This window comes from Ranitomeya imitator, chromosome 4 (genome assembly GCF_032444005.1).
Source record: "Ranitomeya imitator isolate aRanImi1 chromosome 4, aRanImi1.pri, whole genome shotgun sequence".
Taxonomy (NCBI): domain Eukaryota; kingdom Metazoa; phylum Chordata; class Amphibia; order Anura; family Dendrobatidae; genus Ranitomeya; species Ranitomeya imitator.
The window spans coordinates 210,688,134-210,704,995 of NC_091285.1; the positions used below are offsets into that span (position 1 = coordinate 210,688,134).

The 16,862-nt window shown below is 45.2% G+C and overlaps 1 protein-coding gene across 1 annotated transcript in view; it reads left to right on the forward strand.

Moving 5' to 3' along the window:
* MRPL42 (mitochondrial ribosomal protein L42) overlaps nt 1-16,595 on the forward strand; it is a 30,496-nt gene extending 13,901 nt beyond the window's left edge. Inside the window, exons 2-5 of the mRNA XM_069764357.1 lie at nt 2,082-2,139; nt 7,500-7,584; nt 11,277-11,434; nt 16,461-16,595. Coding sequence (XP_069620458.1) covers nt 2,082-2,139; nt 7,500-7,584; nt 11,277-11,434; nt 16,461-16,506 — 347 coding nt within the window. The 3' untranslated portion in view covers nt 16,507-16,595. The remainder of the gene's footprint in view (nt 1-2,081; nt 2,140-7,499; nt 7,585-11,276; nt 11,435-16,460) is intronic.
* The last annotated feature ends 267 nt before the right edge of the window (nt 16,596-16,862 follow it).

Genomic DNA, 16,862 nt, shown 5'->3' on the forward strand with positions numbered 1-16,862 from the left:
AATACTGATCTATAATATAACGCTGGGAGCGTCACTCTGTCCGAAGCCTTTATAGACTGCGCAGGCGCAAGCGCCGGCGCAGTCTGGCCCCCACAGAGTGACGCTCCCAGGAGATCGCGGTATGCGTAAACAATGAACGCATACCGCGATCTCCACCGGAGAGTCAGGGACCGCCAGGAGGGTAAGTATATTCACCTTTCCCCGTTCCAGCGCTGCGTGCGGCTCCGTCTCACGGCTCCTCTGCTGTGACAGTTCAGAGGGCGCGATGACGCGCTTAATGCGCGCCGGCGCCGCCCTCTGACTTACCAGTCACAGGCAGAGGAGCCGGAGTGTGTCTTCAAGAAAATGGTGCCGGAAAGCGCGGACTGCGCGGGCGCCGATTCCTGCTGCCGGAATTGGCGCCTGCGCAGTCCGCGCTTTCCGGCGCCATTTTCTTGAAGACACACTCCGGCTCCACTGCAGGTGTGTCTTCAAGAAAATGGCGCCGGAAAGCGCGGACTACGCAGGCGCCGATTCCTGCTGCCGGAATCGGCGCCTGCGCAGTCCGCGCTTTCCAGCGCCATTTTCTTGAAGACACCTGCAGAGGAGCCGGACGATAGGTGAGTATGGTATTTTTTTTTTTTTTTATATATATATGGCAGCAGCATACGGGGGCATACACACTGGAGCGTCTTATGGGGGGCATATCATACAATGGTGGCGCAGGATGGGAGCAGCACATGGCAGGATGGCAGCAGCACATGACAGAACGGGCGCAGGATGGCAGCAGCACATGACAGAACGGGCGCAGGATGGCAGCAGCACATGACAGAACGGGCGCAGGATGGCAGCAGCACATGACAGAACGGGCACAGGATGGCAGCAGCACATGACAGAACGGGCGCAGGATGGCAGCAGCACATGACAGAACAGGGGAGCAGGATGGCAGCAGCACATGACAGAACGGGCGCAGGATGGCAGCAGCACATGACAGAACGGGCGCAGGATGGGAGCAGCACATGACAGAACGGGCGCAGGATGGGAGCAGCACATGACAGAACGGGCGCAGGATGGGAGCAGCACATGACAGAACGGGCGCAGGATGGGAGCAGCACATGACAGAACGGGCGCAGGATGGCAGCAGCACATGACAGAACGGGCGCAGGATGGCAGCAGCACATGACAGAACGGGCGCAGGATGGCAGCAGCACATGACAGAACAGGGGAGCAGGATGGGAGCAGCACATGACAGAACGGGCGCAGGATGGGAGCAGCACATGACAGAACAGGGGAGCAGGATGGCAGCAGCACATGACAGAACGGGCGCAGGATGGCAGCAGCACATGACAGAACGGGCGCAGGATGGGAGCAGCACATGACAGAACGGGCGCAGGATGGCAGCAGCACATGACAGAACGGTTGCAGGATGGGAGCAGCACATGACAGAACGGGGGCGCAGGATGGGAGCAGCACATGACAGAACGGGGGCGCAGGATGGGAGCAGCACATGACAGAACGGGGGCGCAGGATGGGAGCAGCACATGACAGAACGGGGGCGCAGGATGGGAGCAGCACATGACAGGATGGGAGCAGCAAATGACAGAATGGAGGCGCAGGATGGGAGCAGCACATGACAGAACGGGGGCGCAGGATGGGAGCAGCACATGACAGAACGGGGGCGCAGGATGGGAGCAGCACATGACAGGATGGGGATGCAGGATGGAGCAGCACATGACAGAATGGGGGCGCAGGATGGAGCAGCACATGACAGAATGGGGGCGAAGGATGGAGCAGCACATACCAGGATGGAGACCATATACCAATATAAATGCTCGCCACCCGGGCGTAGAACGGGTTCAATAGCTAGTGTAGCTATAATCACCAGTGACATAGTAAATAGACTTTTATCTTCTCTGACTATTCCTGTAACTGCTCTGCATGTAAATTATGATCATACGAGGACACCATGATGGGATACAACATTGCTTTATTTTGCCTAGTGGTAATGTGTTTTTCCTGCTATCATACAAGGAAATAAATACACACTGTGCATATAACGTCTGATTAAAGATGATCTGACTGAATGGATTTCTCTTTTACAGACCAGCGCCTACTACATCACAATTCTTCCTACTCTGCCCTCCCAGATGATTATAATTGGTATGTGACCTGAAATCACGATATGTCTATTGAAATTGTCATCTACCTAAATATGCTCTGATAAAAAAAGAAAAATGTTGTAAAATAAGTATATTTGGTAAATCTTAACCCACGTAGTTTTGAGAGATCTGTATCGTCCTTCAAAGACTCGACTTCCCAATGCTCGAGAGACTTGGAGCGGAGAATGTGTTGGCATGTGCTGGATATATGTTTGGTTGGAATGTCCTTTCATATGTGCAAAACATGTTGATAGACCCTTATGTATCCAGCAAACAGTTGTGCTCAAAAGTTTACATACCCCAGCAGAATTTTTCCTTTCTTGGCCATTTTTCAAGAAATATAAATGATAATGCCAAAACTTTTTCTCCACTTATGGTTAGTGGTTGGATGAAGCCAATTATTGTCAAACTACTGTGTTCTCTATTTAAATCATAATGACAACCCAAAACACCCAAATGACCCTGATCAAAAGTTCACATACCTTGGTGATTTTGGTCTGATAACATGCACAGAAGTTGATACAAATGGGTTTGAATGGCTACTAAAGGTACCATCCTCATCTGTGACCTGTTTGCTTGTAATCAGTGTGTGTGTGTGCTTAAAAGCTGAATGAGTTTCTGGGATCCAGACAGACTCTTTCATCCTTCATCCAGCCACTGACGTTTCTGGATTGTGAGTCATGTGGAAAGCAAAAGAATTATCAACGGATCTATGGGAAAAGGTAGATGAACTGTATAAAACAGGAAAGGGATATAAAAAGATATCCAAGGAATTGATAATGCCAGTCAACAGCGTTCAAACTGTGAGTAACAAATGGAAAATCAGGGGCTCTGTAAAACCAAAGCCATCGTCGGGTAGACCAACAAAAATGTTGTCCACAACTGCCTGGAAAATTGTTCAGGATGCAAAGAAAAACCCCAAAATAACATCAGCTGAAATACTGGACTCTCTGAAAACTGGCGGTGTGGCTGTTTCAAGATGCACAATAAGGAGGCACTTGAAGAAAATTGGGCTGCATGGTCAAGTCGCCAGAAGAAAGCCATTACTGCGCAAATGCCACAAAGTATTTCTCCTACAATATGCAAAACAGCACAGAGACAAGCCTCAAAACTTCTGGAACAAGGTAATTTGGAGTGCTGAGACCAAATTCAAGTTTTTGGCCACAACCATAAACATTACATTTGGATAGAGGTCAACAAGGCCTATTATGAAAGAAACACCATTCCTACTGTAAAGCACAGAGGTGGATCGCTGATGTTTTGGGGATGTGCGAGCTACAAAGACACAGGAAACTTGGTCAAAGTTGCAGGAAAGATGAATGCAGCATGTTATCAGCAAATACTGAAGGCAAAGTTGCAATCATCAACCCGGAAGCTGCATATGGGACATACTTGGACGTTCCAACATGACAACGATCCAAAACACAAGGCCATGTCGATCTGTCATTGGTTACAGCAGAACAAAGTGAAGGTTCTGGAGTGGCCATCTCCGTCTCCTGACCTCAGTATCATTGAGCCACTCTAGGGAGATCTCAAGCACATCGTTCATGCTAGACCGCCCAGGAATTTACAGGAACTGGAGGCTTTTTGCCAATCAGAGTGGTCAGCTTTACCATCTGAGAAAATAAAGAACCTCATCCACAACTACCACAAAAGACTTCAAGCTGTCATTGATGTTAGAGGGGGCAATACAAGGTCTTAAGAAATGGGGTAAGTAAACTTTTGATCAGGGTCGTTTGGATGTTTTTGGTTGTCATTATGATTTAAAAAGAGAGAAAACAGTATATTGACAATAATTTTCTTCACCCAACCACTAACCATGAGTGGAGAAAAAGTTTTGGTTTTATCATTCATATTCTCTGAAAAAAGGCCAAGAAAGCAAAAATTCTGCCGGGGTATGTAAACTTTTGAGCACAACTGTATATGCCAAAAGTGTGAAATACTCTTGATGTCTTCCTTCCACATAAATCAATGTCAACACAGCCTTATTTGTAATTGACAGACTTAAAAATGAATAAAACATTTTATTTTGTTTTGTGTTTTTCTCTTCACCTCTCAATTGCGAAAATATTAGCAGTCACAGCATTTGGCCCCTAATGAGTCAACTCTTGTTAAAGGGGTATTCCCTTCTCAAAGACCCTATCCCAATATGTAGTAGTTGTAATAATATTAGCAAATACCTCCAATTAGAAATGTAGTATAGTTTTTCTTACTCGCTATGTCTCTTTCATCATGTGCAGGCATAGCAGGACCTTAGGTATGCATGGTTACGACCACTAGCAACTAGGTAACTGTCAGTATATCGGCATTCGTCGTAAGCATGGATACCTAAATTCCTGCAATGCCTGTAACATGAGGAAAGAGGCTTAGCAAATCATAAGAACTATACTACATTTCTAATTGGAGGTATTTGCTAATATTATTATTACACCCAACTTCATATGGGGATAGGATCTTGGCCATGAGTGTACCCCTTTAAGTACAAGTTGGTTTTATCAGATAGTTTTCACTGGTGGCATGTACTTCTTCCCTCTGTATGATGCTGACCAATCATAAGCAGGCAGCAACACTCAATGGAAAGAAGAACACACCCCCACTGTAGTTAGAGCAGCGGTCCCCAACCTATGGCTTGGGAGACACATGTGGCTCCTGGCTGCTGGCCAGCTTTATGCATTGAAGCCCCTAGTCTAGCAAACAACTATGAAGAGCGGGTCTCCAGATGGTGACTTTTGTAAGTAGACCCTTACAGAAGAGCAAATATGGATTTGCATATATTTGTAAGATGGAGACAGGATGATACTACCTGTCAAGAGGAGGTACTTGAAGCTGGATATGTCAATGTGATGGTGGGAGTTCATGATATGAGAATACTGAGGGGGATGGGAGCAGGATGTGGTTCCCGATCCTCTTTCAGAGCTCAATGATGCTCGTGATCCTCTCTGACCTGAATGTGGCTTTCAAGGTCAGAAAGGTTGGAGACCACTGGCTTCGAGCATGTTTCTTAGGCCACATTCACATGTTCAGTAATTGGTCAGTATCTTACATCAGTAATTGTAAGCCAAAACCAGGATGTGAACAATCAGAGGAAAAGCATAACAGAAACACGTCACCACTTCTGGATTTATCACCCACTCCTGGTTTTGGCTTACAAATACTGAGGTAAAATACTGAATATGGGAACGTAGCCTTAGCCCGTGAGACATATAATGTCAGACAGCCTCATCTAACTTCCTGCATGATTAGTAAGTGCTGGGACTAGAGCACAGATGAATAACACCTTTCGAATAAGGTCATCATAAGAGCAGACTGTCGTTATGTCTCACGCAGGAGTAGCCTGCTCTGTTCTCACAGCGATTCCACGTTGCTCTAAGCTATGGTGGGAGCTTGTTCTTTTTCTGCTGAGAGTTGGTGCCTGCTTATGATTGGGCAGCATCATACAATAAGAAATACATGCCTGCAGTGAATATTCTGACAACCCCTATTTGGACCTAACAAAAGTTAACTCATTAGGTGCCAAATACTCTGATCACTAATATATCTGCAATAGATATGTGAAGTTTAAAAAAAACAAAGAAATAAAAAAATAGCGTTTTGTTTTACTATACAGTCACTATTACATCGTGTGTTCAGTTCAATATGAAAAATTTGGTGAAAGCTCCTCTTAAAACCAAATTTTCTTTAAAACTTAATTCCACATTTTGGACTTAATATTCAGTTATGGCTACGACACCCGAAGTTCTAACCACAGTAGCCCGGGTGCCAGTCATAGAATCCAATATAGTGCTTCAGTTTTTAGCTTGATCACCTGGCATTAATTAGGTTCTGAGTTTGAGTCTCACCTTTTAGAAATGATTTTCAGAGTTTGCCTTGTGTCTGTGGGTGACATTAAGAAAAATGTTGTTTATAAATTTTACACTGTACAAAATAAATAATGCATGGTATGCGCACAAGCCTATGGCACCATAGAGTAAAGGTAGGGCACTATTTACTAATCTCACACATGCCATCATACAACAGTGGTGGGGAAACCGCTACCGAGGCTCTAGAAATGCACCGATGAGAACAAGGAATACAATTATCACAAAGGCCCAAATTGGACTTGTTCTGCAGAGGTTAAAGGGGTTGTGCGGTCAAAACTGATAATAAGTCTGCAGTGATTGTGTGACTGCAGACTTCTGAATCCCCCAGCACACGCACTGTGCGCTGCAGGGATTCGCTGGCTTCTGACCCGGGACCGGGGGGTATCTGTGAGTGATATATGCCCCCAGTTAGTGGGCATGGCCTTGCTCTACATGCACTTGGATGAAGCGAGGCCGCCCTCTAGTGTACCAGGCCCATGGGCCGGCTGGATCACCAGAGTGTATGGAGCGAGGCCACGGCCACCAGCTGGGGGCATATATCACTCACACATACCGTCCGGTCCCAGGTCTGAAGCCTGTGAATCCCTGCAGTGCGTGTGCTGGGGGATTCATAAATCTGCAGTCACACAGAATCACTGCAGACTTATTAACAGTTTTGACTGGACAACCCCTTTAAATGTGAGTGGACTTAGAGCAAGGATTTCCATCACTGACCTGGGTCCTCGGAGTGGAGCAGATTGCTGCTTTCCCCGCATACATCTGTAACTGCTTTGCTGTAATTGGCCTATTGGGGCATTGTATGTAATGTGTGGATGCCCTAAGCATTTATGTGCCAATGTTTCTGTACAGTAAATGCCCTGCACGATTAGACATACTTGTGGCATAGTCTTCACGTAGGCCTGCGCACTAAGGCCTCTTTCACACTTCAGTCTTTTGGCGTCAGTCACTACCGACATAGTGACGGATTGACGGATCCGTCACAATTGTTGCGAAAACGGTTCTAACGGATCCGTTTTTTTGACGGATCCGTTACTTGGGGGTTGTCTGGGAGAAGTATCTACTTTTTGGAGCATGCGCAATTGAAAAAACGGATTGGGGCGACGGATCCGCCGAAAAAACGGTTGCGGCGGATCCGTCGCCCATAGGCGCCCATTCTATGGAATGGCGGACGCGACGGATCCGTCGCGATCCGCCATTTCGGCGTTGACAAAAAACGTTCCAATGTCCGTCTATTTTCAGAAAACGTCCGCCAAATTTCGACGGATCCGTCGCATGGCGGATGGAACGGACGACCATCCGTCACAATCCGTCACTAATGCAAGTCTATGGGAAAATAACGGATCCGTCAAAAAAAATGACGGATCCGTTATTTGAGGAAAATGGCGGTTTTAGACTGACGCCAAAAGACTGAAGTGTGAAAGAGGCCTAACCGGTTCCTACTGATACAGATTCTCTTTCTCTTCTTTACCCATCTCTTCTCATCCCCACCATCCTTGGGTAGCGAAGTGAAGCTGGCCCAGACATCGGATGGGAAAACCATTGTCTGCTACCATCCATCAGTGGATATTCCATACGAGCACACCAAGGTAACTGTGTAGCCTCTGACATAACCAGAAGCGCGGGAGCTGCCTATGTGCTGCACATGTACACTACAGTCAGGTAGGATCCTGCAGCCTCAAGGGCGTTAGGGCTCCTTCACACGTCCGATTTTCTCATATGGCTGCTCTCCGTGGTTTTCAGGGATAGCACTGATACCGATGATAGTCTGTCGGGCTGTTCACATGTCTGTTTTTGTTGTTTTGAGTAGTCTACAGAAATCATCAAAGACCTTTCCGATTCTTATTCGATGTGTTGGATGAAAATCTGCCATGCAAGGGTCTGTGAAATAAATCGGACTGCACTTGGATGATATCCAAGTGCAGTCCAATTTTCACCGACTGTCAGAATGGAGTGGGTGGAGAATTTTTTTATTTATTTTTTAATTCACATACAAAAAACAGATAACACTCAGATCACACCGTGATTAAAATAGACCATTTTTCTCGTACGTGGAAAATGCGGACATGTGAATGAGCCCTTAAAAGCACAGTCAACTAAAATGTTCATGGGTACGTTCACATGTACGAACTTGGTGCTCATCAAAATCATTGTCAATATCTTTGTGCAGCATGTGTGGATTTCACCATGTGATTGCCAAGGGTAAAACTGGCCGTGAAAATCCACACTGTAGATATTCTGCTGGCAAATCCGGACAGGAAGTCTGCAGCACATCCACCACATGTGAACATACAGTGGCATGATGAAATGTTCTCTAAAAGGCCTAAAGTTAAAGATGACACATTTCATTTGCATTTTGGGCATAAAAAAATCTATATATATCTGCTATATAATTGTCTAAGGGTCACTTCCGTCTGTCTGTCTTTCTGTCACGGTTATTCATTTGCTGATTGGTCTCGCCAGCTGCCTGTCATGGCTGCCGCGACCAATCAGTGACGGGCACAGTCCAGAAGAAAATTGCCGCTCCTTACTCCCCGCAGTCAGTGCCTGTCGCCCGCATACTCCCCTCCGGTCACCGCTAACACAGGGTTAATGCCGGCGGTAACGGACCGCGTTATGCCGCGGGTAACGCACTCCGTTACCGCCGCTATTAACCCTGTGTGTCCCCAACTTTTTACTATTGGCGCTGCCTATGCGGCATCAATAGTAAAAAATGTAATGTTAAAAATAATAATAATTAAAAAAAAAGCTTGCTATACTCACCCTCCGTAGCAGCTCGCGCCGGCCGCCATCTTCCGTTGCAGGTTCCGGTGGCAGAAGGACCTGCCATGACGTCACGGTCATGTGACCGCGACGTCATCACAGGGCCTGCGCTACAAAGACCTGCCATGACGTTACGGTCATGTGACCGCGACGTCATCACAGGTCCTGCGCTAATACCAACCCTGGGACCGGAACCTGCCGTGGACTACAAGGGCTCCCTCGGAAAGGTGAGTATATGTTTATTTTTTATTTTTTCACCTGTGACAAACCTGGCTGGGCAATATACTATGTAGCTGGGCAATATACTATGTGACTGGCCAATATACTACGTGGCTCTGTGTTGTATACTACGTTACTGGGCTATATACTACGTGACTGGGCAATATACTACATCACTGGGCAATATACTACGTGGCTATGTGCTGTATACTACCTCGCTGTGCAACATACTACGTGGATGGGCAATATGCTACACGTCACTGGGCAATATACTACGTGGCTCTGTGCTGTATACTACTTCGCTGTGCAATATACTACGTGGCTCTGTGCTGTATACTACGTGACTGGGCAATATACTACGTGGCTGGGCAATATACTACGTGACTGGGCAATATACTACGTGACTGGGCAATATACTACGTGACTGGGCAATATACTACGTGGCTCTGTGCTGTATACTACTTCGCTGTGCAATATACTACGTGGCTCTGTGCTGTATACTACGTGGCTGGGCAATATACTACATGACTGGGCAATATACTACGTGACTGGGCAATATACTACGTGACTGGGCAATATACTACGTGACTGGGCAATATACTACGTGACTGGGCAATATACTACGTGACTGGGCAGTATACTACGTGGCTGGGCAATATACGTGACTGGGCAATATACTACGTGACTGGGCAGTATACTACGTGACTGGGCAATATACTACGTGACTGGGCAATATACTACGTGACTGGGCAATATACTACGTGGCTGGGCAATATACTACGTGGCTCTGTGCTGTACACTACGTCGCTATGCAATATACTTCGTGGCTGGGAAATATACTACGTGGCTCTATGCTGTATACTACGTGGCTGGGCAATATACTACGTGGCTGGGCAATATACTACGTGGCTGGGCAATATGCTACGTGGCTGGGCAATATACTACGTGACTGGGCAATATACTACATGGTTGGGCAATATACTATGTGGGCTGTGCAGTATACCAGGTGGACATGCATATTCTAGAATACCCAATGCGTTAGAATCGGGCCACCATCTAGTGTGTGTATATATATATACTAGATTGTGGCCCGATTCTAACGCATCGGGTATTCTAGAATATGCATGTCCCCGTAGTATATGGACAATGATGATTTCAGAATTCGCGGCAGACTGTGCCCGTCGCTGATTGGTCGAGGCAACCTTTATGACATCATCGTCGCCATAGCAACTATTATGACATCTACGTCGATACTGTGCCCGTCGCTGATTGGTCGAGGCAACCTTTATGACATCATCGTCGCCATGCTGTGCCCGTCGCTGATTGGTCGAGGCCTGGCGGCCTCGACCAATCAGAGACGCGTGATTTCCAGGACAGACAGACAGAAAAACCCTTAGACAATTATATATATAGATATATATATACTATATTGTGGCCCGATTCTAACGCATCGGGTATTCTAGAATATGCATGTCCCCGTAGTATATGGACAATGATGATTCCAGAATTCGCGGCAGACTGTGCCCGTCGCTGATTGGTCGAGGCAACCTTTATGACATCATCGTCGCTGTGCTCGTTGCTGATTGGTCGAGGTCTGGCGGCCTCGACCATTCAGACGCGGGATGTCTACGTCCTTTATGACATCATCGTCGCTGTGCCGGTCGCTGATTGGTCGAGGCCTGGCGACCTCGACCAATCAGAGACGCGGGATTTCTACGTCGATACTGTGCCCGTTGCTGATTGGTCGAGGCCGCCAGAGACGCGGGATTTCCAGGACAGACAGACAGACAGACGGAAAAACCCTTAGGCAATTATATATATAGATATATAACAGGCTAATTAAGGTCTGAGCACACAAATCTCTAAAGGTGCCCAAATTTATGCATCTGCCCATTTTCCTTTTTGTAATTTTTAAAATGTAAAAAATGACAGTAATTTTTTTTTTCTTTCTAAAATACAAATGAAACGTGTCATCTTTAACTTTCGGCCTCAGATATCATTTAATCTTCAACTCTCTTAACTGTTCACAATAACAGTACATTTTGACCAGGAGTGCCCAAACTTCTACATGCCACTATGTCATTAAATGGTGCGGCTGAGCAGAGTGAGCACCCAGCAAAATAAAATCCAAGGGACTGTTGGTTGTGGTTTCGCCTTTATTAGTGGAGACTAAACATGATGACCTCCCTTTGTTGGTACAAGGCTCTTTAATGCATTGATAACTGCGTACATGCTTACTGTCACATCTGTAGTAGAAGGTGCAGAATCTTATGCACTGTTCCTTATCTTTCCTATGTAGCCTCTTCCTCGGATAGATCCATTACACAACCAGGAAGAATCACACGAGCAGGTTCTAAAAGCCAGACTTTACCAAACTGAGGGTAAACCAGCGCCAACTAAAGAAGAGCTGAGCAAAATGTTCTACACCACCAAGCACAGATGGTATCCTGTTGGACAGTAAGTTATATGGATTGTGACTGTGTATGTTTAGAATGGAATGTACAGTATATGGAGATACACTGATGACATGGAGCAGAATCTTGGGGTGTGCCACATTTATCACCTATACAAAGGAAATGTATGCTGAGCAGTAGTGTGCCTGCTTGGCCACTGTTCCACTTACTTCTATGGGAGCCATAGTGAGTAGAACAATTAACAAACGTGCACCAGGGCTCCATTGAGACAGCAAACATAGGACCCCTATTTTCAGGATTGGTGTTGGTTTGCACTATCCTGTGTGTAGGTTAATGTTCATAGGATAACCCTTTAAATGGGACATGGTCACAACAAAAATCCAGTGAAACTGCTAGTAAAGTGATATGGGTGATTTAGCCTCTATAAAGTATAGATTTGTACTGCTTTTGCTGTCCAGAAAAAAAGTTTCCATTTTTTTTTTTTTTTTTTGCAAATCCGGACTCCCTGATGCTCTCTTCGCATGGCCGAGGGCTTCAGGCACCTTTTAATCCTTGAATTAGCAGAGGGCGCAATGTACCTTCGCTTTATTGATAGTGCTGGCTTGGCTGAATCGCACCTTCCTTGCTCTTGACTGTAGCAGCCGCTCACTACACAAATAGGCAAGAAGCCGCCATAGTCAGGAGTAAGCAAAGAGCTGGCACTCCCAAGAGAGGCAGTGCACCAGCATGAGGCAGCTAAGGGACATTGCGACCCCTGCTAATTGAGGGGGTGAAACGGTACACCAAGGAGCCTGATTAACATGTTAAAGGGAACCTGTCACCCCCCAGGTGTTTGTAACTAAAAGGGCCACCTTATGCTGCACTAATGCTGCATTCTGACAAGGTGGCTCTTTTAGTTCAGGTCCCTGCACACGCTGCAATAATCGCTTTTATAATTTGTCCCTCATACCTTGAAATAGACCTGGGGGCATGTCTTTTCCCCTGGACAGAAACGCCTCCCAGCCGTCACTCAGGGTCTGCGTGCCGGGCGCCACCTCCTCTTCCTTCATTAGCATCCCCGGCGCCTGCGCTGTAAGTTCAGAGGGCAGTGCAACTGCGCATGCCCGAAGAAAAAAAAATAACAGCGCAGGCGCCGGGGAAGCTAATGAAGGAAGAGGAGGCGGCGCCCGGCGTGCAGAGGCCATGAGTGACGGCTGTGAGGCGCCTGGATTAGGGGGGAGCCTGCCCCCCTGGCGATTTCACGGTATGAGGGACAAATTTCAAAAGCGATTATTGCAGCAGTGGCTGGAACAAGAACTAAAAGAGCCACCTTGTCAGAATGCAGCATTAGTGCTGCACAAGGTGGCTCTTTTAGTTACAAATGCCTGGGGGGTGACAGGTTCCCTTTAAATAAAATATATATTTTTTGTTATACATCAAAAGCATTAAAATTTATAGTACAGGCATGAATTTTATAGGAGCTAAATCACCTACATGACTTACTAGCAGTTTTAATTGGATTGTCACTCCTTTTAAATGTGAATAATCATCGTCATCAACATAATCCATATAATTACAAAAATCTGCATTACAAGCCCCAGTATCCATCAATTATCAATCTTTTCATGAAGCAGCTAAAAAAATTGTTCTCACATTGCAGAGTAGAATATTATCTGTCTCTATAAAGGGAACCTGTCATTAGATCCTGGTGCTGCATGAATCTGAGCCTGGCTGTGCGACTGCAGCCATGTGTGCTTTACCCAGAAGTGTTGTAGCTTTTCGGAGAAAACCTAGTTTGAGGAGTCAGCCTGAGACTAAAGCTATGTGCACACGTTGCAGATTTGTCTGTGGAATTTTCTGTGCAGATTCTTCCTCTCTTGCCAGAAAACGCAGGTGCGGATTTGATGCGTTTTTTTATGCATTTTTTTCATGCAGATTTGTATGTGTTTTTGAAAGGTAAATAAAGATGTATTATTGAACAAAAAAAAAATTGTGATGTCATTTCTTGTCCAACCTCTTCATTTGCATACTCCATTGAAGAGTAATGTTTACACACACAAATAGATCTATAGATAAATGGATATATCTATCAATAGATCTAGACATAAATAGATATATCTATAGCTCTATCTATCGATCTATAGCTCTATCGATCTATAGCTCTATCTATCGATCTATAGCTCTATCTATCGATCTATAGCTCTATCTATCTATAGCTCCATCTATCTATCTATAGCTCCATCTATCTATAGCTCCATCTATCTATCTATAGCTCCATCTATCTATAGCTCCATCTATCTATAGCTCCATCTATCTATAGCTCCATCTATCTATAGCTCCATCTATCTATAGCTCCATCTATCTATCTATAGCTCCATCTATCTATAGCTCCATCTATCTATAGCTCCATCTATCTATAGCTCCATCTATCTATCGCTCCATCTATCTATAGCTCCATCTATCTATCTATAGCTCCATCTATCTATCTATAGCTCCATCTATCTATCTATAGCTCCATCTATCTATCTATAGCTCCATCTATCTATCTATAGCTCCATCTATCTATCTATAGCTCCATCTATCTATCTATAGCTCCATCTATCTATCTATAGCTCCATCTATCTATCTATAGCTCCATCTATCTATCTATAGCTCCATCTATCTATCTATAGCTCTATTTATCTATTGATAGATAGATAGATAGATCGATAGATAATACCAAGCCCGATGTTTAGTAGTAAACATAATAAAATGGTACATAAAGAGTTAAATAAAGACACACAAAATCTGCTCTGGCCGGGGTCACACTTGCCAGAAACTCGCACGAGTCTCTCACATCAATACCCAGCATTGCCGCTGTCACTGGAGCGTTCAGCTGCATAGAAAGACATGCAGCCGCACACTCCGGTCCCAAGTGCCGGCAGCCGTGCCAGGTATTGAGGTGCGAGACTAGTGCGAGTTTCTCGTAAGTGTGACCCTGGCCTTAAACACAATATCTATTTAATTTAAAAAAATGGAGAAAAAAAAATTGCGTGGGCTCGCGAGCAATTTTTAAGTCCAGAGTGGGAAAGCCAACGACTGGGTGCCAATGTTTATAGCCTGAGAAGGGGTTAATACCCATGGAGCTTCCCAGACTATGAATATCAGCCCACAGCTGTATATTTAGCCTTTACTGGCTATTAAAATAGGGGGACCCACCAAAAAAAAATTATGTGGAGTCCCCCTATGATTTAAGGCCAGAAAGGCTATGCAGACAGCTGCGGGCTGATATTCATAGCCTAGAGAAGGGCCATGGATATTGCCCCCCTTAACCCCCCCCCCCCGGCTAAAAGCACCAGCTCCTAGCCGCCCAAGAAATGGCGCCAATAATATTATGTATTATAATAATTAATAATAAGGGGTTAATGTCACCTTTGTATTGTAAGGTGAGATCAAGCCTGGTTAGTAATGGAGAGGCGTCAATAAGACATCTATCTATTACTAATCCTATAGTAGTGAAAGAGTTAAAAAAAAAAAAGGCACAGCCAGAAAAAAGTATTTTAATAATCTTAATTTAACAATACTTACAGCCACGTCTAATTCCTTGAAGCCATCGATCATGTGCAAAAAATAATTAACCAGCCATATACTCCTTGTCCGACATAGTACGTAGTCCATTTAATAACGAGTGTCCCACGACGATCTCCCCTATCGAACAGTGACATTGGGTGATGTCACTGCTCTATAGGACCCTCAGTGACACACTGACAGGAGACAATGGCTCCTGCAGTGCATCACTGAAGAGATTACCTGAGTTAAATCTCCCGCTTTACAGCAGTGCTGCATTGGAATTTTCTCACACAGCGTTGCCGGCGAGAAAATTAACTGAACTTAAGCGACCTCTCTCCCGGCAGCAGCGGAGGGATATACATCGTGGAGGATCACCTCCGCCTGTCAGTTGATTGCGGAGGCCCTGTAGAGCGCGGACATCGCCCGATATCACTGTTCTGCACGGGAGATCATCGTGGGACATTAGTTGTTAACTGGACTACAGCGGAAAGGTAAGTATAGGTTGGTTTATTATGTTATTTTTATTACAGGACAATCGAGGGCTTCGGAGACTAGGCGATTGGTAAGTATTTACTGTATGTTATATGTTGTATGTTTATTTACTACTGAACACAGTCGTTGTCTGATGGGACTACTTTCCCATCATCGGCAATACTGTCACTGTGAGCATTCATTGCCGGATGGGAGCATTAGTCCTATCAGACAATGGCTGCCTACACAGACCCGCACGCAGACCCCCGCACGCACTATACATGCACATAGCTCCGCCCACACACTTCCTTCCTCCCGATCTGCAGCGTTTCATCCGCAGCTAAACCGCAGATCTTGTTTGCGGTTTTGCTGCGGAATTGCCTGACTCAATGGAAGTCAATGGGTGCAGAAACGCTGCAGGTCCACCAATAGAATTGACATGCTGCAGGAAAAAAAACAGCCGTGATTCTGCGCATTTTTTTCCTCAGCTGTGCACAACAAATGTCAATTTCACATAGACTAACATTGGCTGTGCATTACACTCTGGATTTGATGCGAATCCGTGCGGCCAAAAACGCCGCAGAAATGCATCAAATCCGCAACATGTGCACATAGCCTAAAAGAGACACTAAAGTAGTGGACAACCTCTTTAAATTTGCTGTCACAAGTGGCAGAACTGCTGGTAACCTGACCATAATGGGGTTTGTCAGTTTCCATGCACATCTGTCACAGTAGTCATGAATTTGTTACAAATGGAAGCCATGATGCCAGCATGATAAAATCCTCGATGATTCTCGCTTTATACATTTATACAATGCTGACATTGTACCTATTTCCCATACATATATTGCATTTGTTCCCCCCGAAAAATGGGTGCGAAAGCACAATAAGGAGCGTCCTGCAACTGTGACTCAATATCAAGAGTGGTGGCTGTCCATGTGTAGAAAGCAATGGTGGTCGCACATGCAAAGCCTCATGCCGTCAGCGCTAATAGCAGTGCAGAGAGGGTTTATATTAGAAATGATTCACCTTGTTTTCCATTTTATTTATTTGCTGTGTTTTATTTGCAGATATCATACAAGACGAATAAAGAAAGACCCTCCTAAGGACCGCTAATTGTGACGTGACATTTTCTGAATGGAATGCCCAACGTGACCTACTCCCACACATCAGATCTCCAATAAATGTTACATTTTGTGATGGTTTTCAGACTCTTGCTCTCTGATGATGAGTTTAACAGTGGTTGCAACTATAGAGAAACTTGTAAAAAATAAAAGAAAAAGGACATTTTAGGGGTTTTTCAGTACTAAATCGATAGTGTATCCAAAGGATGCTGTCAAGACCCATGGTGATAACTTACATGTGGTTGAAAGAACAAGCCTCTTATTTCAAGGGTAGACTTTGGATTTGCTTTTGATTATGAAAATGTAATGGTAATAATTAGAGATGAGAGAACGTGCTGGGATAAGGTG